This window comes from Cupressus sempervirens, chromosome 10 (genome assembly GCF_028749045.1).
Source record: "Cupressus sempervirens isolate cs-2001-9-10 chromosome 10, ASM2874904v1, whole genome shotgun sequence".
Taxonomy (NCBI): domain Eukaryota; kingdom Viridiplantae; phylum Streptophyta; class Pinopsida; order Cupressales; family Cupressaceae; genus Cupressus; species Cupressus sempervirens.
In genome coordinates, this window is record NC_143127.1 from 42,355,522 (window position 1) to 42,381,063 (window position 25,542).

The 25,542-nt window shown below is 38.1% G+C and overlaps 1 protein-coding gene across 2 annotated transcripts in view; it reads right to left on the reverse strand.

Moving 5' to 3' along the window:
• Positions 1–8,323: 8,323 nt before the first annotated feature.
• The window catches only part of LOC149532471 (synaptotagmin-5-like), a 93,701-nt gene continuing 76,482 nt past the window's right edge, over positions 8,324–25,542 (reverse strand). For both annotated transcript variants that reach the window (XM_089806018.1, XM_089806017.1), the window contains exons 8-13: positions 10,047–10,126; positions 9,766–9,916; positions 9,409–9,639; positions 8,985–9,278; positions 8,743–8,856; positions 8,324–8,647 (exon numbers count right to left, since the gene is read on the reverse strand). In XM_089806018.1, coding sequence (XP_089662144.1) covers positions 8,504–8,647; positions 8,743–8,856; positions 8,985–9,278; positions 9,409–9,639; positions 9,766–9,916; positions 10,047–10,126 — 1,014 coding nt within the window. In that variant the 3' untranslated portion in view covers positions 8,324–8,503. The remainder of the gene's footprint in view (positions 8,648–8,742; positions 8,857–8,984; positions 9,279–9,408; positions 9,640–9,765; positions 9,917–10,046; positions 10,127–25,542) is intronic.

Consider the following 25,542-nt stretch of genomic DNA (forward strand, 5'->3'; position numbering starts at 1 on the left):
AAAAGGACAGCAAGGTACACATGCCTCAAATGCACTTAAATGGGCTCAAATGACTCAAAAGCTTGGAAAGGTACTCAAATTAGAAACGCAACTTTGAGTCTCAACACAACTAAAGTACCATAGAGAATTGCCCTAGAAAAAGATTCCCATGTCCCTGTCCTAAACAAAATAGATACATAACTAAATTTAGGAAACTCCTTGTCATTGCCATAATGTATGGCACCAAAAAAGACTCTTTTGAGAATCTAGTCAATCAATAAAATCAAGTCAATAAAAGATAAGAAAAATATTTGTGTTAAGGAAGAATGCAATTGGCAACAATATAGGAGTAAGAAGTAAAAGCACATTTGAAGAAACAATATGACACAAAGAGAGAGATTCAAACATCCTAGATTACCTATCCAAAGATATATGTCACTTTGAAATAAGTAATAAGAGGATAAGGTAATACATCTTCAATAAAAAGTTCCAACTTAGGGAAAGGTTTGAATATAGGCCTACTCACCTTGCTTCTGCAAAGCCTAAATGTTGGAATTCAATCTCTTGATAGATAGAATTAGTTAGTTGGTAAGATCACTTGGAAGGTTTGATAACAAAGTTTTGCATACATTGAGAGATTTCTAATATGTTGATTTGAGAAGCAACATATTGGAAACTCTATTAGGGAGAATTGTATCTAAATACATTTAAAATATATGGGGAAAGAAGAGGCATTTTGCTAGGAAAGGAACTTCAAATTCAATGAGGAAGTTGTTGAAGACTTTGAGGTTGTTGGATCTAGTGGTGAAGACAAAACCAATTAGGTGGAGAGATTTGTGGAAGACAAAACTAGTTTGTTGGTTAGATATGGAGCTCAGTTGAAACTAAAGCATAAGATGGAGGCTTCTAATTCTAAGGTACTTTGAATCTCGAGGACTTGATTGATTGGATTTGTGAGTTGGAAGACCACTTCAAGTTAGAGGATATTGGAGATCCGCTCAGAGTGAGGTTGGCAAAGACTAAATTAAAAGGACATGTTGCTTTATAGTGGAAAGTAATGCAAAGAGATAGAGAAGTGGAAGGTGAGATGAAGATCACTCGATGGAGACTGATGGTGACAAAATTGAAGACTAAGTTCATTCCAACTAATTATGAACTTGAGTTGCTTAAGAGATTTTAGAACATGAAGTAGAAGGATATACCTGTGAAAGATTATACCAAGGAGTTCCACAAGTTAACAATTCGATTTGGATACAGAGAACTTTTGAAGGAAAAGGTGGCCAAATATATTAATGGTTTGAGATTCAATATTTAGGATGAGATTGGTAAGTTGAAGATTGATTTGGTCGAGGATGCTTATCAGTATGCTTTGAAGGCAAAAGATAAGTTGAAGAGAGTACATCAGAGTAATTCCCGAGGGAAGGAGAAGGAACACTCGATGAAAGATAAACTTATGACTGGAGATAAATTGGAACCTATTGAACCGAGGAGAAGAACAGGTTAGGGTGGATTTTAAGGTACTCTTTATAATAGTGGAGGACATAGACCTTTTGAATTTCCCTGTCTTGATAGGAAGATCTGTGACAACAAAGTTGATGTGGTGAATGAGAATGAGAACTCAATGAATGAACCCAAGGTGGAAGAGAACTTGATGGTTTGGTAAAAATTATTTGGTAAGAAGGTGTTGGAACCTTTTCAGAGGAGGAATTTGTTCAGGACTCAATGTAAGTTTGGAGGTAAATGTTGGACTATGATTGTAGATAGTGGTAATACTAATAACCTAGTTGCTAAGGAGATGGTCCATGAATTTGGTTTGAAAAGGGTGCTTATAGGAATAGTTGGTTGCAAGACGAACATTAGAAATGAGGGAGTAATGTCTTGTTAATTTTTAGATTGGGTAGTATGTGCATCGAATGTTATGTGATATTCAAACGTGATTAGTTGTCACATATTACTTGGTAGACCTTGGCAGTATGATTGTAAGGATCTATATGATTGTGTCAAGAACATAGTTACCATTGAGAAAGGTGACATGAAGTTTTTCTTGATTCCTTTGCAAGATGCATAACTCAGTAGGAGGAACTTGAGTTTTGGTAGGCGAGTTGAGTTGAAGGATTCTCCGAGGGGTAGAGATCATCGTGAAGATAGACCAATGGCCCACCAAGGAAAGATGTGAAGTCATTTATTGCAATAAATGATTTGTAGAAGAGGAACAAAGGTAAGAGTGTACGAGATGAGGATGTGGAAGATGTTTGTCTAGCTATTGAGAACATCTTTTTGCGCCTAGGGTGTCTGATGCAAGAGCATCATGGGATAGTTGGGAATCATGTATGTTGGAGTGCCTTTTGATCTTGGAGTTGGTGAATTTGGTTGAAGGTTGGTGATGCTAGGTCACTTAAGTAGTAGTTCTCGATTTGAAGTTGTGGTTTCACCGATGAGCTTAGTGACTGAAGGGACTCGGTTATGTTGGTGGTGCTCATTTGGTGTTCTGCTTGGTGGAACTTGTGCTTGGTGAACGTGGAGCTTAGTGGATGAATGTGCTCAGTATGCTTAGTGATACTTTGTGTGCTTGATTGTTGTTCTTGTTGATGCTCAGTGGCTTGGTTCACCAACCGATTGTTCTTGTTTGTTTGGCGAGCTGACTAGTACATCTAATTTGTGTTACATTTGATAGTGACGTGGATCGATCATGGGATGTGTGGGGACCTATTCTTGGTCTTGGTTCTTTCTCCTATGTGCATTTAATGATTGTTGTAAGACAATTTAAGGCATGTTATGTTTATTTTGAGTTCTAGAATTTTCTATAGGCCGACTTGTGGCCGTGCAAGTATAAAAGAAGGTTTGGGGTTGTGTTGTAGGTAGTGAAGGAGTTAGCTAGAGAGAAGTAGCTGAGAGGAGAGAAGTTTAGCAAAGCTAGTAGCTAAATGTGGGCTTAGGAAACAAGAAAGTTTCTTGGTGGCTTACGAGCACACATTTAGATCTCTCTTGGTGTTTCTACTAGATTGTTGTGGTGTTACATATTTGGGTTAGCTAGGATTGGTTTGGATCTTGTGAGATCTTGCAATAATTGTTACTATAATTGCTTTTGTATTTGACCATAACTGGGAAGGCCTTACAACCAGGCACATTGTATGCAATCAATTGTTGATGAATAAGGATGTTGATTTCCTGTCACATCTTCTATTGCATTGTGTTGTGCTTCTGCTGGAATTATTTTTAGCTTGGCTTGATAGTCTGTTTTTAGACCCTCCAACATAGTGTGTGTTGTGTCAAATTTTATTTCTAGCTAATAGAAACTACTTTGAGTCTTTTTCTAGAGAGGTTTTTAATATATGGTTTAAATTTGAATATCATAATTTGTATACAAGTTTCTTTTCCTTATGAATTTTGTTCTATTGGCCTTTTCCAATAAAAGTTATATAACTAATTGGAATATGAGAGTCCACTTGCAGTCTAGGGGTAAATTGGGGTGCCCTCCATATAGGAGGTCTTCCTTTCCACTCTCACCTTTATATGTGGCATGACTTATTTTTTACTAAAAATAAATATGCTAATTGGAATCATATTCAATAAACAAATGCATTGAACATCAATATAGTTGTGAGGGTCGTCCCAATGGCAATCTTAAAAATTCTCACATAAGTTATGCATAAATAGGTCATTGGCTCTATAACTCAACAGAAGAAAGGCATTGGTCATATAATTCAGTCAATCAATCAAATAATCAAGTCAATAAAAGATAAGATAAAGATCTATTTAAGGAAGAATACAAATGGCAATAATATATAAGTAAGAAGTAAAAGCACAATTGAAGAAACAATGCTACAAAAAGAAAAAGAGTTTCAAACACCCTATACTATATGTCCAAAGATAAATGCCACTTTGAGACAAGTAATAAGAGAGGATAAGCTAATACATATGCTATAACAAGTTTCAGCTTAGGGAAAGGTTGGAGAATAGGCCTATCCATCTTTATTTTGCAGAGCTTAAAGTGCGAGAATTCAATCTCTTGGAAGATAAAATTTGTTAGTTGGCTAGATCACTTGAAAGGTTTGATACCAGAGCTTGGCATACTTTGAGAACTTTAAAATATGATGATTTGGGAACCAACAAGCCCTTCCATATTAGGTGCAAACCACTTCTTTTGTTGCATCCTAACTTTAGGTGGTGTTATTGTTGTAATATACTGCTCTGACAGTGTAATAAGGTCTAACTTGGTCACAACAAGAGGTGGAGTTGGGGTTGCAAACTCTAGAGGGAAGAAGACACCTCTTTTATGGGCAGGAAGCCTTGTTTATTGCTCTTTTTGATAAACAAGGCTCTTTCTCCTTCGAGCAAGTCGACTTCCTTATCTATTGCACAATGAGAACAATGTGTTACAAACTAAGACAAAGTTAATCATTGTAATGCTAAAATTTATGATACAATAAGAAGAATATGTGTTTTGCAACATGAAACTAAAATTGCAGTAGAGTACACAATGTTTACCTATGAAATGGAACCGACTAACCATGACATTTTTTAGAGTGATGCTTGACAAATAATGTGAACATTGATGCTTGAATGACAAACTCTTCTACATTTTCCAATAGCATGATAGTCTAGCTTAATGCATATGTGATGCTTGAACATAGGAGTTATGATTCCCTTGTTTGGTTTTATTATTGTTTAACAAATGCATAGGCATGTTGTTTGTTTACTTTTGTGGATAGTTAAGAATTAATATGGTGTAGAGATGACAATAGGGAGGAGAAACAGTAAGACATGAACAAATCTAACAACTAGACTAATAGTGAGTCATGGTCAAAACCTTCCAAGTCAATTATTTGAAGTGGGGTAGTTGGTATTACACATAATTTTCTAAGTGTGCACACGACAAGGAAGTGTGGGAAAGAAACTGGTATGAGTTTTAATGTACACCTTTGGAAAACCCATGATGGGATTTTCTCCATAACTACTCTTTGAAAAAAAATTCTAAGGACTCTTTGAATTGTGGACCATTGTTTTGTAAGAAATGTCTATTCAGGTAGTTGGTCTGCTATGTTTTTAAGATGACTTCGATTAAATAAGAATAGAAACAAGGTGCGGTCGGTAGTAGATTATCTCTAGATATGGAGCATGAAAGAAATGGTCAATTAGATTAGATTGTCTTGCAATTCATTCTTCTTGTTCTTGAATTGTGACTATGGGATCTCCATTGGACATTAAGTGTGGGGAATCAATTTGTGGAGTAAAGGGGAGGAAGTTTCACATATATATGCTAGGATGCCTTCATCTACATCATTTGGAGGATAGGTTGCCTTCATAGCTAGAGTTCTCAATTTCCTATAGTGTTGTTCTCAATTGTACTCAGTTCTTGATAATTTGATAGTGTTGGTTTTTGTTCCTAATATAAACACTTAATTTTGTCCATGTCTGTTATCTAGATTGGATCATGGTGAATTGTCTAGTGTCATTTGCATAATACCTAGCCATTATAAGTCATGTGACAAGATATAAAGAGGATGTGAAATAGAAAGTGAATGGTAGGAAGTTTGGAAAATGAATGAACAAGCAAAGAATACAAGACACAATATGTGATATATATATATATATATATATATATATATATATATATATATATATATATATGAGAAAATGAAGGAAAAAATAAACAATAGAAAGGATAGATAAGATAGATGAGTGGAAATGAAATGAATGTCAATGTAAATATAGGAAACAATAGAAAAAGGAGTTTTGAACATGAAGGAAAATATAGGAAAGATAGGGAGCACTAATGAACACATAAATACCTTATTAATGCCAATAGATTTCCACAATCCATGAAAAGATGTTTATAGTGCTTTTCGATTAGATTGTGTGTGTAATGTTTGCATCAACATTTCAGATCACACTTTGTGATCCATCATCGGGGATGGCAGAGAGAACAATAAAGATAGAGAGAATGTAGATCCAACATGAAAAGACGAGGGAACAGTAAGGAACAAGGGCCACCAAGAACGAGAAAAGGACCAAAGTAGCTTTACTTCTTTTTTGTCTAGTTTCTTTTTGCTCCTTTAACAAATATTGTTGACATGTAATGGAGTCCAAGTGCTAATGTGTGAACCCCAATCAGCCCCACTATCATCACACATTTTGGAACCCATGTACTTATTGGCTCCTCTCCCCTATCCATGATACAAACTCCTTGCCCAACCCAACACATGTGCACAGACACAGATACACATATAACATACACAAAGAGAAAGTTGGCTTGTGTGATCATATGGTTGGATGAGGCTAAATATTTAGGTGCATATATGTGGAAGCTAGCTTGTAAGCTCATATGGTTAAATGAGCATAACACCACCATACCCTATGATCTGATTTTAAGATCTAGACAATAATTGCTAAGTGTAATTGCATAAAGGTGTACAAATATTTAATGCCTTAAGAATAATCGAAAGGGCATTAACATTTAGAAATAACAAGAATAATAAAGAGAGAAAATTACAACATATAGCAAGAGATAGAGAAGAGAGCACCAATTTGATATGGAGTTTGTCCAAGTAGATTACGTCTCCAGGACTAGCTCAACTGAGTGACCAATCTATTAATAATGCTTCAACTACAGTATAATCTCTAAATAGAGCCTCCTAGAAACTACTTTGCAATATTTTGTAGCCCATCCACAAAGTCCTAATAGAAAATCCTCACTCAAATCACCTCACATAAAGGCTCTCAAAGCCACAAGGTTGATTTGCAAAGAGCAAGAGAATGGCTTTGCCTAAAGGATTTGCTACAAAAGGAGAGCATTATTACAACATAGATTCACTATTCCCTTTTGCTAGAAATCCTCTCATAAGACCTCAGCAAAAGGAATACTTGTCAATTCTTCTCATGAGAGAAAATTCTCTCCCATTCTCACTCTTACAAGAGAAAATGTTCTCACTGATTCTCTTCTTCTCTCTAAACCTAAATGCCTTACATAGGCCTCCTAACCCCTTTTTATACATAAAAATTAGCCCAAAATAGGCTAAAACCCCCAAAACTATAAAATCCCTATTCAAAACACACAATCTCATCAATATCCCTTTTACAAATTCCAATTAATTCCACCATGTAATTTAAGGGGTTTGTTTTAACCCCTATCCTTATTTAACTGAGGATACACAGGATAGGTAATAGGTTAAATAAAAACTAACCCGAAAATATCTTGAGCACTACAAATAGCGCAACGATTATGCACCATTTTTGAGAGTATGGTGGTTATAGATTCAAAAACCACTGGCTTCATTCTTTGTTTGGACAACTTGTTACAAGTTAAAAATAGCTTCTCCCAACATAATAGTAAATGTCATGTTTGGTTTAGTGGCAATGGTAGGTGGTTATGCAATGAGAGGTTGCAAGTTTGAATCTAGCAACCATATTTTGTTAAAACCATTCAACTGTCCTAATTTTGAGGTGCAACGTGGCATCACATGACAATCTCTTATTTGTTCATCACATGCCATGAGTCCATCATTGATTGGACAAAATAGCCAGTACACCATGTCATCATACATACCACATGTCAAATGTAGATTGGTAGAAGGTGCCACATCAACATGATGATGCCATCAATCAACAAAAGTCAACCTGGTCAACCCAATTTTGTCCAATCATCTTTTCCGGACAAAATGAACATCGTTGGAAAGCTCTTGTCAAGCTCTTTAATTTGGTATTGGATTTGACCATTTTGTAGATGGTGAAGTTTTTGGCTCTTCATTGATTGGCCTTTGTACCCAGTTTGACCAAAACTTTGACTAGCCATAACTTGAACAAATGAACTCCTTTCGAGCCTGTTTAAGTTGCATCTAGTTCATTTTGATGTTTTCTTCAATTTGTCGCTACTTAGGGAGATTTTGGGATACTTGTATTTTTAAGGAGAGATCTACCTAGATCACCTTGCTTTATCCTCCCCAACTCTCACCTAACCCAACACATGCGCACAAAGACACAAACACACATATTACATACACAAAGAGAATATATGTGAAAGTTGGCTTGTATGATCATATGGTAGGATGACGCTAAATATTTAGGTGCATATATGTGGAAGCTAGCTTGTAGGCTCATATGGTCGAATGAGCCTAACACCACCATACCTTGCTTTGTCATCCCCAACTCTCACATCACACACAAAAACGTGTATACACAAAAAACATACATAGAGAGACTTTATGGGGAAGCTAGTTAGTAGGCTCATATGGTTGGGCAAGGCTCAAAATCTTTTGAAAAAGTGTAAAATGTCAAATACTAAATATCTGATATTTATAAAGTAATTTCTGCCCTTGTTTGGTGTGATATTTTGCAAATGGTAATCTTGCAGTAGGAAATCATATAACATTAAAAACCAACAGAATACATAGGTGTTATTAACAGTCTTAAGTTTATAAACATTTAATTTCAAATAACTAAATTATTAATGTTATAATAGTTATTAGTTAAGCCCATTGTCTTTTTTGTCATCACATTAAACTTTTGTTTTTACCATGGAGAACCATCAAGCCTTGTAGTATTGCTGTCGTATCCACTTAAGATGCAGAAATAATTTGCCAGATTCTATACCATCCAATGTCAAGTCTGCATCATATTCCCCATCAAGAAGCAACTTTGATAATGTCAATACACTTCTGCCCATGAAATCCTGAAAGGAAAAATACATCAAATCATCTAGCTGTTGTGGGCAACAGAATCGATGCAGTAACAAAATAAATACAAGGGGAGTGGTGCTGAAATTGCCTTGCCAAATGTATCGTGATCCCACACTTCAGCAATCAGCAAATCACACAATGCATCCTCCACCACAAAGTGAAACGTCTGGTCCCATGTAGGCTCTAAGGTTTTTGGCACAACCTGCATGCTTGTTATTTTAGTTCAATGAAGCAAAACATAAGATCCACAATATTGATTGACAGACTGAGCAATTGAACAGAAAGCAAAATCAAATCAATTTGAAATAATTGGAAAATTCATTCACTCACTTTTGTCTTTTTCACTGTGTTGGATTTCTTCATTTTTAATACAACAAAAGGATCAGCTAACTTAGTCAGTAAATCCATTGGCATCAAATTTTCAGCACGTTTAACTCTCACAGAAAGAACACCCCGTACTATTCTATGCCTCTTGGAAGAAAGTTCATATTGTAATGAAGTATTAGCCTGCCCAATCATATTCATAGAAAATGTTTCCTCAAGTGGTGTTATTTCTTTTCCTTTGAAAGAATTTGTAAGCTCTTTCTCCATGCCAAATGGACAATATCTAAGCTCTACATGTACCTGATTCCATTGGGACAGAGTCAATTTTTCTTATGGTTTACATAACCATTCCCGGTCCATCAAAAAGCTATCTAACTAGGCACATCTACGGGAACATGGATCTTAATGCATGCAAAAATAGAGACCTTACCTCACCCCTATATCGGGTATCCCATTTTTCTTCAAAATTTTTGACTAATGGCAGCCACAAGCTCTTAGTTTCTCCTGGCTTCAAGTCCTTTAGCTTGACACTGGAACACCCCATAATTTTATCTCCTTTAACTCGTTCTTCATCAAAAACCTTTAAGTGGAAACATTGAGTTGAGACATCCTCAACCTCTAACTCAAAATGCTCATTCCAAATAGGATTCAGTTGATTGTTCTGTGGCAAAAAATTCAAACACTATTACCTTAACATTGAAACAGATCACAATTTTATCCTCACTGATTTTTCCCAGATGAGTTTATTGACTTTATGCAGCCAATACTCAGGTTACTTGGGTCTTACTATGGTACTGCTTTTCTTCAATCTATCTCGTAATGGTCTTGTATAGATGACACAAAAAGGATCAGACTTTCCCAGGATTTCTTTGCTTTTCAAATTCTTTGCTTGTACAAGCTTCACCTCCAGGATTCCTATAGTTCGTAATTCCATCTCACTGTAAACCAAAAAATGTTATAAAATGGTAAATAATCCTGGTACATGTGGCTCATATTTTAGATATATCTATACAATTCAGATAATTAGATGCACTTCATATATGATTCTGAAGTCTCTGCCAGTGTTACCTGTAATTTCCAGGTAAAATAGGAATAATGTTCCGTGCAGGCCACATGAGGGAGCCTTCAAGTGCATCTTTGATTGTATCCTGTAAAAAAAAAACTTTATCAATTTAAACTTTAAAGTCATTAAGAGAGTCATTCTATAGAAAATACTTTAACCATTTCACTTCACTAGAAGTAATTCGTCGATTTGGCCTTATGAACTAGATCATTAAAAAAAACACTCTTTATGCTTAATATTGATTGAAATAATAAAAGAACTACAAGATTAATTTGATGCATTTTACTGAAATTAAACTGAAATGGGGTCCAATCCATTATGTTGGACTATCATGGATTACATGCATTCCACACATATTCATGTTTCTTTTTTAGCTTATCTTGGTCATGTTCTTGAACAAACATACTAGACTTGGTTGTTGATAACGCAGAAGTAGTATCTTTTACAACTGAGGTATTGACGTGATAAGACTTTGTCAGCTGCATGATTTCAGAGCTTGGAGTTTATTTATCTCAAACTTTGCATATGAAAGCCTCTACTAGAAAGAGAAGCTGTTACTAAACTATTGGAGGAAAGCTAGAAATTGGATTGTGATAGTGATCTCAATTTAAACCCAACGTAATTGATGATACTCAATAACTCATAGTTCAAAATCTCATTTTCTGCCACTTCTTGGCAAGGCAAAAATAATAATTATTGGCAAATATTGGAGAGAAATTAGCAACTTCTCAGGAAAATATAGAGAATTTTTAAAATGACTTAAACTGAATTAAAAAAGCATTTTTTCACAAAATTCAATAAATAGATGCATGTAATGAATCAGTAAATGAGAAAAGAAACCAAACAAGCTGATTTCTCTCTATATATATATGCTATAAGTAACAGAATCGTATCCTCATGTGGAATGTACATGTAATCAAAGACTCTGAACTCTGAAGCAAACTACAAATACCGAAATGTCTTTGTAAAAATATAAGCAAATACAAATGTCAAGTTCAATATGCAACTAGTCTACATCTTCCTCTTCCCCTTCCCAATAGTTCTAGTAAAAACTATGGGCAAGGGAGGGGGTCTAGCGGCTTTAGCTGTAGCAATTGTTTGTGGTGGTGCTGGTGTTGGTGCTCGTCTTGGCAATGACTCCTCATCCTCACTATCACTGTGCTCACTGTTAGTGTCCTCACTCTCACTGCCCTCCTCTTGAACGTCGTCCTGTCCCATTGCAAAACCACCCTCCTCCATAGGTGGCCTCTCCAACTCGTATAGGTCATCCTTGGTGAACAATGAAGGTTGCTCCTGTGTTGCCCAATCACCAAAAGGATCTATGTCATCCAGATCAAGTGGCTCAGCTGTAGATGACATTACCTTTCTTATGCGCAACTTGAGGTTATAATGCACAAAAACAAGGTCATTTAGGCATATCTGTGCCAACTTGTTCCTCTTCTTTGTGTGAATGGATTTGAACAAGCTCCAATTAAGCTCACAATTGGATGATCTAAATGGCTGACATAAGATGCAAAGAGCAAGTTTTTGCAGATTTGTGACATTTCTACCCCAATTTCGCCACCAAGCATCTGCAAGATAAATATTAAAGAGTTAGAAAGCAAGGTGAGGACAAGTATTTGTAGCTTAGTATTTATCTACTTATCATGCATGTGAAAGACTCCAAATTCCAAATATTGTACCTGATGTCTACTTATCATGCATGTGAAAGACTCCAAATTTCAAATATTGTACCTGAGGTTTGAGTGTGTTTGCCTCTCTTTGCCAATGCTGAGGAAAATAGTTTGCCTGTTGCATTTTGATACACTTCCATCTTAGGCACAATAAGATCTCTTGTAATATCCCCACTATTAGGGTTAGTTTGGGACAAGTAATACCTACAAAATAATGGTTAGAATCACAACAATAACAAAACTATCTGTATTATTCTACCCTCTAATTTAACTCCAATCTTAAGGACATCTCCAGATCAAGCTTACTAGCTCATAGCTTCATCGTCGTCTTCCTGAGAGCGCAACCCTTAAGATTCTTTTTGGACAGGCATCCTCTATCCAAGGCCAATCACATATGCATATGTTGACATCATCAAAGTATTTTGGCACATTGATTCTCGGCCATGGCGGACAATGGAGATCTTGATATCTCACATGCTCGATACTTTGAGTCTCATTAATCTCCATGGTGTTACCCCATGAGCTAACACAATATTATCCATAATTATGATTCATTAATATAAATAAACATAATTAAAAAAATATAATCCATAAACATACCTTTCTTACCTTCTTTTCTTGGTCCATGTGGCTCTATCCTTATTCGGCCCTTCAATGAATTATTCCTTCTAGATTATCTCAACTCTATATTTACTTTCTAATATTCTTCTTTTTCTAATTGTAAGGAGAGGATAAAATATACTTTTTTGTTTCTTCTTTTCCAAGACTCACAACCTTTCATAATACAAATCCTTTGAAAAGTCACAACACTTCATAGTTATAGTCCTTTCGAAAAGTCACAACACTTCATATCTAAAATCCTTTGGAAAAGCCCCAATACTTTACAATCACAATATTTTGGAAAAGTCCCAACTATTCATAATTATGACCCTTTCGAAGGTTCACATCCTTTCAATATCATTGATACCTTTTTAGAAAGTCGCTTCCTTATTTTCTCCATATTACTTTCCTCTTCCATTTTTCCTTTTTGAACTCCTATCTTCTCCTCTTCTTCTTTTTCCTTCCTCTATAATAAACTCCCCTCCCTTTTATATCTTAATTTTAAGGAGTCATGTCTACTTGTTAAACATCTCTTGACTTTTCATTAGAGTTAGTTAATTTATATTATTCTAAGTTATATTATTTATTTACTTACTTATTTGTGTTTATTATTTTTTATTATTAAATTTTATTTAGAAAGTTCACATACTTTCTACAATATTGTCTTTGTATTAGTTTTAATATAACTTTATTATCATTATTTATTTAATAACATTGTATTATTTAATTATTATTAATATTCTATCTTAAAATGGGGATATGACATCTCTCACTGCAATGTCAGGTACCATCCTCTACATGCATTCACTGAAGCCCTCCATGACCACTCCATTGGGATCGACATATGATGGAAAGAAGCAGTAACAAGGGTTGAGGAAATACCCCGCTACATGAATAGGTTGGTGGAGCTAATTGCTCCACTTCCTATTAATAATATCCCATATGGGCTGAAATTTTAGGCAATGCCCCTGTACTTATTTCATACAGCCTCTTTGGCCCTATCCATGGCCTCATAAAAGAACCCCATCGGGGTGTGTTCCCCAACTACCAAGCGGAAAACTCTAACCAAGGACTTCACCATTGAAATGTAGAAAACAATTATTGATCAGATAATAGGGTTATAAATTAATAATGAAAGACTTAATAAGTACAAAAAAAAATATTCAACTTTTGAAGTTTCCAACTTACCTCCACAATTTTTGTAGCTCGATCAAAAAAATGGATGTCAAACACAATGCACGCAACACTCTGTCCATCGGCCTTCTTTGAATAAATTGACTATAGCCATTTTGGACACACAAACATCTGCCTCAAAGGATTCCTATGATGAAGAACATTTTGCAACGTTAAAAAAATTGTTGCAAATCTTGTAACCAAGGGTCTAACCAACTCCTTGTCTTCAGTGAAGTGTCTCATCAAGCAAAGGACCCAAGGGCGATTGTAAATATATTTTGTTATCTTCCTTGCTTCCTCTACAACCGGTTTCACCCAATCCAATTTCCATATATCCTCCAAAAGAAGGTCAATAACATGCACTGCACAAGGAGACCAAAATATTGTGTTATGCTTTTCTTGTAAGACCCTACTCGCTACCATATATGTCGCTACATTATCAATTATGATTTGCACCACATTTTTAGTCCCAACCTCCATCACAACATGCTCTAGCATTAGAGCCAAAGTCTCAACCGTCATCATCTTGTCTGAGGCATCCAAGGATTTAAGAAAGACTAGTTGATCTTTGCAAGAAACCAAAAAGTTGATTACGGTACGGTCTCTTCCATCCATCCATCCATTTGAAATTATGGTGCAACCATACTATTTCCATTGTAACTTTTGCTCTTTAACCACATCTTTACCTGTAGAAGCATCTTTTAGGAATCTACAAGCAAAAATAAAAAATGAGATTAAGTACACAACTTTGATTAAAAAAAATTACTTTCAACAAAAATAAATAAATTGTAAAATTGTAAAAGTATTTAAGTTTGAAACAAGTAAACTAACCTCCCACTCAAGGCTGCATGAGTAGGTGGCTTCTAGCCCTTTCTTGCTACCGTATAATCTGTCACAAAATTCATAAAATATGGACTTGCTGCAACATTGAAGGAGAGGTTAAAAAACCAAAAATCAACACATTGAATGTCAAGTTGCTCATGCAATTCACGGTTCCATCCAGTACCCTCCAATGATGGTTGCACTCCAGTTGCGTTTCTATGCACAAAATAACCATCAATAGAAGAGTTTTGTGGTCTACTAGAACCAACAGATGTGGAAGCTGAGCTTGAGGGCTTGCCACAGTTAGGTGTGGCCCATGCGCGGGGTTGGTTCCCAAAACTGTAGATTGGAAATCCAAGAGCCGGCCACTTCTCTGATAAGACTTCTCAATCAGTTATGGGCAACAAATGGGAATACTTTTTTGATTCCCCTGCACTTTAGGCTCCACTACACCCCAGGCGGGTAAACCTTCACCTTAACACCAACTGTCTAGTTCAAGACTTTTCTAGAGCGAATTTAAGCTTTCAGAGTTCTCTGGCTGGCAAAGTTCTTGAACTCGATCAAAATGAAACTAGATGCTAGATAATAGTTGAATGTTTTGTATAAGGTTTTAAATAATTGATTTGATGTTTGTAGGAAGGAAGTTACAGATTTTTTGACTTCAATAATAAAAAGACTAGTGCCTCTGCTCATCCGAGCAATAGAGTCAACTTCAGTGAATTTCCACACTTTACTGCCAACAATTAAATAATCAAAATGCAACAAATCAATTATTACGCAATCTTCAATTAGTTCAGATTGAATTTTAACTCCTTTGGGAGACAAACTGGACACAGATACGGAAATGAATTAATATTTCACAATATCTGCGATGATCAAATTTAAAATGTTAAATGACCATGTCTGCTTATCTAATATTTAAATTGTATACAGAATTCTAGAAAATAATTACAAAGGACGATTCGCCTACAGTTTAAATCTCCATGCCTTTAATAATAAGCAAAAAATATTTTATTTTATTATAAAATAAAATAAATGGAATTTCTATTACAAAATCATATTAAACTCCTCATCCCTCCATACAAGTAATATAAAATAATTTCTCCTGAATGAATATAAAATGTTCAGATATGTCTGTTGATCTTTTGGAATATAGTACTTCTCTTATTTATATATTGAAAATAGAAGTAAAGTGTCCCTTTATTTATGAACAACTTTTCTTCTAAATAATATATTCTTAATTAAACAAACATTTAGTAATAGCACCTTTTAATCTTTTATTATTACAAGCACTTTAATATATCTCTCGGACCCTTTCAATCATTCATGGTATCTCCATAGTTATAACTTTGGAAAAAAGCATTGATTTTTGCCATAGATTGGATTGCTTGTGTAAATCAATATTTCATATATTTATTTCTCTTGCCATGAATCCTAAATTCATCACTTTTGTATTCTCCTATCACAAACGCCTCGATGTAAGCTTTCGTTAATCACACACAGACTCCATTCGGTTCATGCATTGCTGGAAACTATGGCATTTTCTGCTATCAGGAGGAGCTTGTTCAGTTTTGGACACCATATCTAATTCATCCAATTCATATAGAACTTTAGCAATGTCTTGACCCCATTATTTTCCCGTTGCAAGCATAATCAATGGACATGAATCTTCAAAACATGGTATCAGCTATTCCTCCAATTCTAAATGGTGTGTGGCTCCAATCATCAGAGATAAATCCCAAACAACAATCTTTGAAAATGCTGCCTCTAACTTGTCATGCCCGGACAGTAATCACTACTCATAATATTGTGTTTGAATGTTTACCGCATGGGTAAATAGATTAATGCATAAAGACAAAGAACAAGAATAGCAGAGCCAAATGTTTATCACATGGGTAAATAGATTAATGCATACAGACAAAGAACAAGAACAACGAAACTCCTTTTATTATTCGCATATGCCAGGAGATTACATAAAGCTTATAATGATGATTTACAATGGTCTCCGATGGGGCATATATACTTCCCGTTGAACCTTCCCGAAGGGGTCTATCAACTACATGACAATGCTAATCTACTCGTCGGCAACACAATTTTTACCGATAACATCCCCCCAAAAGAAAAGTCGTCTCCTATCGACTTCAAAACTAACAAAAATAGGAGACCACAGAATATATGCTAGAGAGGAGGTTGTGGTCCTGAAAAATGTTGTTGCCGGTGCAATTCATATACTTGATCCGTCTAGATGCTCAAATCCTTTTGAATCTGTGTATTAACCTCTACGGCTTCCTTCAGAAGAAGTGCTACATCCATAGCCTAGTTCTTCGCTAACTGCAATTCCTACTCAGCTGCTTCCTTATTCCGCAAAAGTGTTGCATGCTCAGCTGCCCACGCTGCTTGCTGGCTGGCCAAATCCACATTTACCTTTTCTCTAGCCTCCCTCTCTACTACCAGAGACCTCTCAGTTGTGACTTTGTCTGCTGCCCTGTTCGCCTTCGCACGCTTGTGAGCATAATAGACTTCTTTGTACAATCCTACTATCTTGTGCACCAGCTTCTCCAACGGAGTGGTGCATAGCCCCAACTCAGGCTTGGTGGCCCAATCTGCCAACATCTCAAGTGTCTCGACTGTTGGCCAACCCCTATCCTCAAAGCACGAATGGAACCGCTCCGGACAAACCCCCCTAATATAAACTCGGACCAAATGCAACTCTTTTCGATGAGTTAACGCCTGTAATGCAATAGTGTGTCCCTTCTTCAATGCAACTCGCATGGCTCTGAGGTAGTCCTTGCATCTGTCCTCATTTGACCCATAATCCTCCTTCGCCACATCGTCCATGGTCCACTCCCCATCACTACTCGTCTCTGCCACTCTTGCAGTAACCATGTCCACATCTGGTGCCGCCTCCTCAGACTATGGAACTGCCACCTCCTGTGACTCTGATATGGTGGCTGATCCTAGGGAGACCCCTCCATGTCTCAGGGATTAAATGGACGGACCAACTTCTGCAGGAATGAATCAAAAATGCGCTCACTCTATCCATCACCTCCATTCTCTCGGACTGCTCTGTCTATGTTGGCACGATGCTCTCCTCTTATTGTGCGGGCTGTGCTAACTATGCTAGTTGCGCCTTTGTCAATAAGGAAGACGAAATAGTGACTGTAGCATCAAAGCCAATCACATCCAAACGAACCTGCAGTTTAGGCTCTGGTGTTGACAACTCTACCAACTCTGGAGTTGACTCTGTTGGTGCAACAAGGTCTAGCGTACAATCTTGGGGAGGCATGCCCTCGGTCGTGGCCATAGGAGAAACCACATCCGCCACGACCGTCGAAAAAGCAACCTCTAAAGTGGTCGCCAGTGCAACATCTGTCGTCATACGTGGGACATCTGCCATTGCCCGTGGGACATCTGCCACTGTCAGTGGAGTCATAACGACCAGTGCATGACGTTGACCAAACAGAGAAATGTGTGAAGTGGTGGCAAACAAGTGCGCCGAAGTTGGCAATTGCGGAAGGGTGAAAAATGTGGACTCGCTAATTGCTAGTTCGCTACCAACTTCTGCAAAAGTACTCTCTTCCTTGTACTCAGCCCCACTGCTCTCTGAAGTGTCCTCCCGTCCACTGTCCGTGTCCCTGTAAGCCTCCAATCCTTGAAATACCTTATTTTGCCCCGTTGTTGTTCCACCCATGTCCAAATGCCTCCAATACTCTTTTGGCACCAACTTTCCCCATGGTGGAACTTCAAAATCATCCACTGGTATCTGATTAATGGCTGCCTCCAGAAACAGGACAATGGCATTGTGCGGCATAAAGAACATCTGGTGCTGAAGTGTCATGAACTCCATCCTATCGGTGAGAACCGTAGCCCAATCGTACACTGTACCATTCATGATGTCGTTCATGAATACAATCTGCGGAAAAGCTATATCCAACACCTGACTTGCCCCTGTCAACTTGCTCTTGATGACATCCATGATGCATCTCCAGTGGCCCTCCCAAATAAAATCTCACCGAAGCCCTCTGCATTTGGCACCCTTGACCACTGATTCCATTTTCAGGTGTAAGATCACGGTCTACTAACTTCACCCAATATTCTTTCCGTTCCTGCGACAGCTTGTGGTTCTTGATTTCCACCTTCTGACCTCCTTGGCTAGGGATGCCAAAAACCCTAGTGAAATCCTTAGGTTTAAATGAAACTTTCATGCGGTGCTTTTTGTACAGAAATGTGCTGATTCTACTGTACCTATTGTAACATTCCATCATGGTTTGCAAAACCAATTCAAATAATTGAATAGAAAACACTGGAAGCTGTATGGCCCAATGCACCTATGCTCGCACCAGAATTTGTTTAATTACCTCTGTGTCCAGAGTCTCTTGCCACCATTTTCGACATTCGCTACCATTGAGCCCTTCCAACTGAACCATGCAATGAGAGAGTTCAGCCCTTACTTTTTGCTTCTTGTTGGTGGATGCCGATGGCCCTGCAACTCGGATTCCAGAAGCCGACTCTAGCATTCTTCTCCATAGTTGTCTTTAGCTGGTTCTTCCATTGCTTTCGTTTCCTTACGGATTCCATAATAACGACTTCTTGCTTGACTTTTATAATGTAGGCTTTCTATCACTTTTCCTTCTTGCAGATAATATGGCTCAATATATATTTCTTTTCCGTTGCTTGGTTCCCTTTCAACTAACGACTGAAGATCCCTTACTTGTCCGCGGTCTTTTTCCGTATAAGAGACCCAATGAAAATGATATTAAATCCTCTGTGTTCTCCTCCGTCGAGATAAACACCTCCATGGGAGAATTAGAGTTATGCTGTGGAAAAAATAACCCGCGGGTCACCTAAGTGGCTCCGGCTGAGCACAGGCGTAGGGGGGGTCACCCAATTGACCAATATCAAAAGGCATCCAAGACCATTAGTGCAGATGATGCAGCTATCAAAGTTAAAACAAAAGGTGTTTTGCCGAGCAAAGTTAAAATAGAATGGATTCAACCAAGCCCTGGTGGAGAAGAGAGTAATCACAACTCTTTGTCATGGACAAACCCAATCAGCTGATCACACTCACCCTCTCATCAAAATGAATGGATTTAACGTAATGCCATGAAGATGCATTCCATATATTAACAAGCTTGTCATCTCTAGCAGAAGCAAAGAAATCTCCTTTTCTATCAAACCATATTGATCTTATGGAGTCACTGCATACATGACCATCTACAATATCGTGGCAACTAGCAGGGTTGTCTTTCTCCAAAGCTGAAGATGCGAAGATTTGGGTCAATTGCAACCACGACAAATTTGTCAAGGGGATGAACTGCAATGAGGGCGAGGGCTATCTCCTTTGCACCACTAGTTCTTATTTCTCGGCCGCTAATGCTGTCCACGGTCTAACAAGTTTACACGTGGGAATACCTCCGAAAGTCCATAGGAGAATAAGTAGACGTTGGGGGAAACATAGACCGCTTGCGAAACCATGTTTGTGGGGAAGTTATCCGTGGAACAGCTCGTGGAACACCTTGTCCGTGGGACAAGTGTTCACAGAATTGCCCGTGGAACACCTCGTCCACGGGACAAGTGTCCACGGCCATCCTTCGATTTTTATTTTTGTTTTTTTAATAACAAAAAAAAATCAATTCTCTCTGACTGTCGCCATTCTCTAATGACTAAGGGATCGTTCTAGCATGTTATATTTTTAGCTTTGAACTGTTGATTGCCTCCAGTATTTCTCGGTCGTCTAAAGTCCACAACTTTATTGCTCCATTATCCCCTACCTCCCGGATCTGGTATGGCCTGACCCACTTGACTTTAAACTTGCCTGGTTTGATTTCGTTCTGTCCATCATACTTCAAAACCAACTATCCCCGTTGAAACCAATTCAATTTCAAGTGTTTATCATGCCACGTTTTGTGACTGTTCTGTGTCACCTCCATGGCCCATTGTGCCAGTAGCCGCTTCTCCTTGAGCTTGTTCAAATTATGCAACCTTTCCCTCAGGCTTGCCATGTCACCCAACTTATTTTCTAGCGCGATCCTCAGGCTTGGTATCATGAACTCTACTGGTACCACTGCTTCTTGCCTGAACATCAACTGGAACAGTGTGTCCTGTTGTCACCTTGTACGCTGTGCGGTATGCCCAAAGAGTAGAGGGCAATTTTTCCTCCCAGTCTTCACCTTCGATCACGCATGACTTATAAATGATTGCCACCAAGATCTTGTTCATAGCCTCGGCCTGTCCGTTTGCTCTCGGGTAGTACGAGCTCGATGATGAATGATAGATCTTAAATTCAGTAGTGAGCAGTCGAATAACATGGTTAACAAAATGTCCTCCCCTATCACTTGTCAATTGCATTGGGATTCCGTACCTGCTAATAATTTGCTCATAAATAAATCTTGCTATGTTTGCTACCGAATTATCCGGTAGTGCGCATGCCTCCACCCAATTGGTCAGATACTCCATCGCTACAACAATGTATTGGCACCTTCTAGTTTTGCTCACCTTCAGAGATCCGATAAAGTCCAATCCCTATCTTTCGAAGAGTTCCTACGCATGTGAGGGGTTAAGAGACATGAAGTCTCTCTTCAGCGGCTTCTCGACCCTTTGGCAAGTGTCACAACCGACGACCCATTCTCGCGTGTCATTGTACACTGTTGGCCACCACAGTCCTGCCAGTAGTATCTTCCTTGCCGTGGTGTCAGGTCCCATATGTCCTCCTGCTGATCCCTCATGCACTTCCTTCAATACTTTTGGTATTTCCTCCTCCAACACACTGTCACAGGATGTGATTTGGCCCCATTTTGTACAGTAATCCATTAATCAACTGAAATGCACGGCTTCTTAATACCAATTTTCGTCTTTCATTCTCTAGCATCTCCCTTGGTGGCTGTCTCGTGGACAGGTACTCCCCAATACTCGTGTACCATTTTGGCAGTATTGCAATTTGAAATAGTTGTGCATCGGGGAAATAATCATTCACGCCTCCATCCACTGGTTCACCTGTTTTAATCCGCGACAGATGGTCTACGTTGACATGTTTCTTCCCAGCCTGTACAATGATTTTAAAAGTGAATTCCAATAGAAAAAGTAGCCACCAGCTGATTCGTCCTTGGATGACAAGTTTATTCACCAAGTACAATAGAGCCTGATGGTCCACATAGAATACGAATGATGTCACCAGCAAGTAATGTCGGAACTTTTGCACTGCATAGACCATTCCCAATGCCTTCCATTCCGTTGTACTATAATTTTTCTCTGCCTTAGATAGTAGTCGACTGGCAAAATATACTAGGTGATCTAACCCGTGGCTACCTATCTGTGCCAAAGTTGCTTTGATTGCATAGTTGGATGCATCGACGTGAACATGAAATTCCTTGTTCCAATCCGGATACGCCAAGATGTGTTGTGGCCAAGCGTACCTTCAACCCTTCAAATGATTCATCCTGTTGTTTCTCCCATCTGAACGGTTCTCCTTTGCATGTTAATTTGTCTAATGGGTATGATACTTTGGCAAAGTTTTTGATGAACCTTCTGTAATAGCCTGTGTCTGAGGAAAGACTTCACCTCCGTTACATTCGTGGATGGTTGCATTTCCAGTATCACCCTGACTTTGTCTAGATCCGTTTTCAATCCTTCCTTGCAAACTATATGTCCCAACAACTTTCCCTGCGGAACCACAGATCGGCATTTTTTTGGATTTAAAGCTAGTCGTGCCCTTCGACATCTCTCCATGCATTTGCCCAACGCTGTGAGATGTTTGTCCTTGGTGCTGAATACAAACCAATCATCCAAAAATGCCTTGAAGTTACCTACAGACATCTTGTCGAATATGTGTAGTATGATCCGTTGGAATGTCATTGGCGCATTGCACAAGTTGAATGGCATCCGGTTGTACGCGTACACCCCATCTTCTACCACACATCATGTTTTCAGCTTGTCCTCTTCTGCTATGCAAATTTGATTATACCTCGAGAACCCGTCCATAAATGAGTAAATTTCATGTCTGGCTACCTCCATGTCGCCGGCACATTGCACAAGCCGAATGACATCCGGTTGTACGCGTACACCCCGTCTTCTACTACAAATGTTGTTTTTAGCTTGTCCTCTTCTACTATGCAAATTTGATTATACCTTGAGAACCCGTCCATAAATGAGTAAATTTCATGTCCGACTACCTCCTCCAATATGCTATCTGTGAATGGTATCGGCAAGGGGTCCTTGATTGTTACCACATTGAGACATCTAAAATCGATACATATCCAGATTTGGGTGGTATCCTTCTTCAGTGAGATTACTATAGGCAACACCCATTCACTTGTCTGAACCTTGAAAATGATACCAATGTCCAGCATCCTGTTAATTTCTTCTATAACCCGCGTGGTGTAATTCTTATTCATCCTGTAAGGTCGCTTCTGTACAGGTATTGCACCTTCAACCAACGGAATGCAGTGAACACACAGCTCTGACGGAACCCCCTTCAAATCCTTACATATCCAAGCGAAGACATCTTTATATTCCAGGAATATTTTAAACACCGCTACTTTTAGTACTGGATTGTGTGTTTTACAGTGTCGGATTGGATCGGCTGTTCCATCACCATCAAATTTTGGCAACTTTTCTTTCGGTCCAGCCATTAGTACTTGATTGTGTGTACAGGCACTGTTCATCACTGCCACACCGACGTTCTTCTGCACTCCCACACCGGCGCTCTCTTCGACAGTTGTCTTATTTCCAACAGCTGTGTTCTTTGGTGAAGAAGGGTCTTCCCATTCTGGAAGTGTATCGTGGATGAAGAGTTCACTCCACGCTCGTGCTACCTCGGCACTCTGAGCCATGCGAGTTAAGTCCCTTCCGTTTAGATTCTCTTCTCTCGATGAATACAGGTTCAAAAATTCCTCCCTTGCTTCTTCCACCAATTCCACCCGCTGTCGAGTCTCCTCCAACAATTCCTCAGTGCTTCGGTATCCATCGGCAATTTGCTGAAACCTCCGTCTGCGTTCGGCCTATCCTCCCAAAATTAAATTTTCTTGTGCGGTGCATATTTCATCTTTTCCCTTTAACTTATTTCTATCCTTGTTAAGCTGATTTGGCATTAGTCCGCATTCCTCTACCTTCGTTCCAGGTCCATCAGGCAACGGTGCCAAATGTTTACCGCATGGGTAAATAGATTAATGCATACAAACAAAGAACAAGAACAACAAAACTCCTTTTATTATTGGCATATGCCAAAAGATTACATAAAGCTTATAATGATGATTTACAATGATCTCCAATGGGGTCTATATACTTCCTGCCGAACCTTCCTGAAGGGGTCCGTTGGCTACATGACAATGCTAATCTACCCGTCAGCTACACAATTTTTATCGACGACACGTGGCTCCAATCATTGGACATAAATCCCAAACAACAATCTTTGAAAATGCTGCCTCTAACTTGTCATGCCCGGACAGTAATCACTGCTCATAATATTGTGTTTGTATTTAACGTGCGAACATGGTGTCCAACTTGGACTCAATGCAGATGTCAATTTGTTGTTTTGAGTACAATTGCTTGCTTTCACTCATGCCCGAACATCTCTCCACATTATCATTTGACGATAGAAACATGTCCTTGACCATTTTCGAAAGCTTTCCCAGGTGTGCTAAGAAATTGGTTCTTAACATAAAGTCAAAACATTGATAACGATCTAGTTGGGGGTTTTGTATTGGATGTTATAGTTGAGGTGTCATTCATGAAGACCAGAGTTTCACATCCATACCAAGCATCTGATATACTCAATCTCTGTTTTTACTTTTGACAAGGCTCAACTTATGTGTATCTTTTACTTATCACAGTGAACTCTATATACTACTATTTCTCTTCATTGCATATTCCATGTACTTTGCCTTTTCTTTCTTTGTAAATCTGCCCAGTCACATTAATTTTAGGATGTATCCATCTCTCACAATCTTTGTCTTCATGCTTTCAACATTCATGGCAATGCTTTATCAAATTTTCAACATTATTTCTTAAATGGAGATCTTAAATTTTCCCAAAATTTAGAGTTCCATCAACGGATCCGTGGGCCATGAAAAGAGCCCACTATCCCCTCAAGTGCATCTGCTTCATCAAGGGTGACTAAGATACTTGGTCACAACCCACATCATTTCATTATGAATCATGATAATTGTTTTAGCACAATCATTAGTTGTGATTAGAAAATAATAAATGATTCTTGTAAATGGAAGCCCTCATGGCCAATTTTTCCCTTTCCCTTTTCAACTTCTATTCTTCTTGGGCACTATGCAAAATAATCATCTCTCTTTTTATTTCCTCTATAGTCGCATCACAAATCCTTATGTCACACTTTTCTATATCAACAAAGTGGTACTTCAAACGAGATATGCCTCCACGAAGTTGTTTTTCACATTTCATGCATATGACACTATTATACTTTGTTCCTTTAAAGGCATATTTCAATGCAAAGTCTCTAGCTCTTTTAGGGCACGTGCCTATGAATCCAGATGGACATGCTATGGGGCCATTGGGAGATGTTGCAATTGACCCAATTGTAGAGGAAGCCATATTTGTCATTTAATGTAAAATCAACCTACACATACAAAATAAGCCACAAATTTAGAAATTTAATAAACATATTTAGGAGCAAACTATATTAGATTAAAACAACAAATAAGTTTAAACACAAGCTGGAAATCATAGAATAAAACAAAAAATGTATTAGGTTATGAAATTATTGAGAAATTAGTCATTTTTTTTTGGAAAAATTGCAAAAACATGGTGTTAGATCTTTGTCATTACACTCTAAAACATATTAGAGAACATTACAAATAGTATTCCTAGAGTTTAAATTAAGTTAGATGCAAGATATGCAAGGATGGGAAGACAACGAATTTTAACTCAAAAGAGCAAAATTTTCATAAACTTATTTGTGAATCCGGATTTCCTTGGAAAGAGCTTTGAATCCGCTTCAAATCCACTCCTAATCCATTGGAAATTGCTTCAAATCAATGCCAAACACTCAGGATCTTTTCCAAAACCCTTCTCCTCCACCCAAGAAGCTGAACACTACTAAAAAACAATGAAACATTGAGCTTGTGCACAGGTATTTACTGGCACGTGCACGAGAATGATGGGCTTGTGCGCGGGTATTTATTGGCACGTTGTGCACGAGAAGTGCCTTAGTTACCGCTGAGAAATGACGATATAGCACCAAGAAATCGCCAACTTCTCGTAACGACAA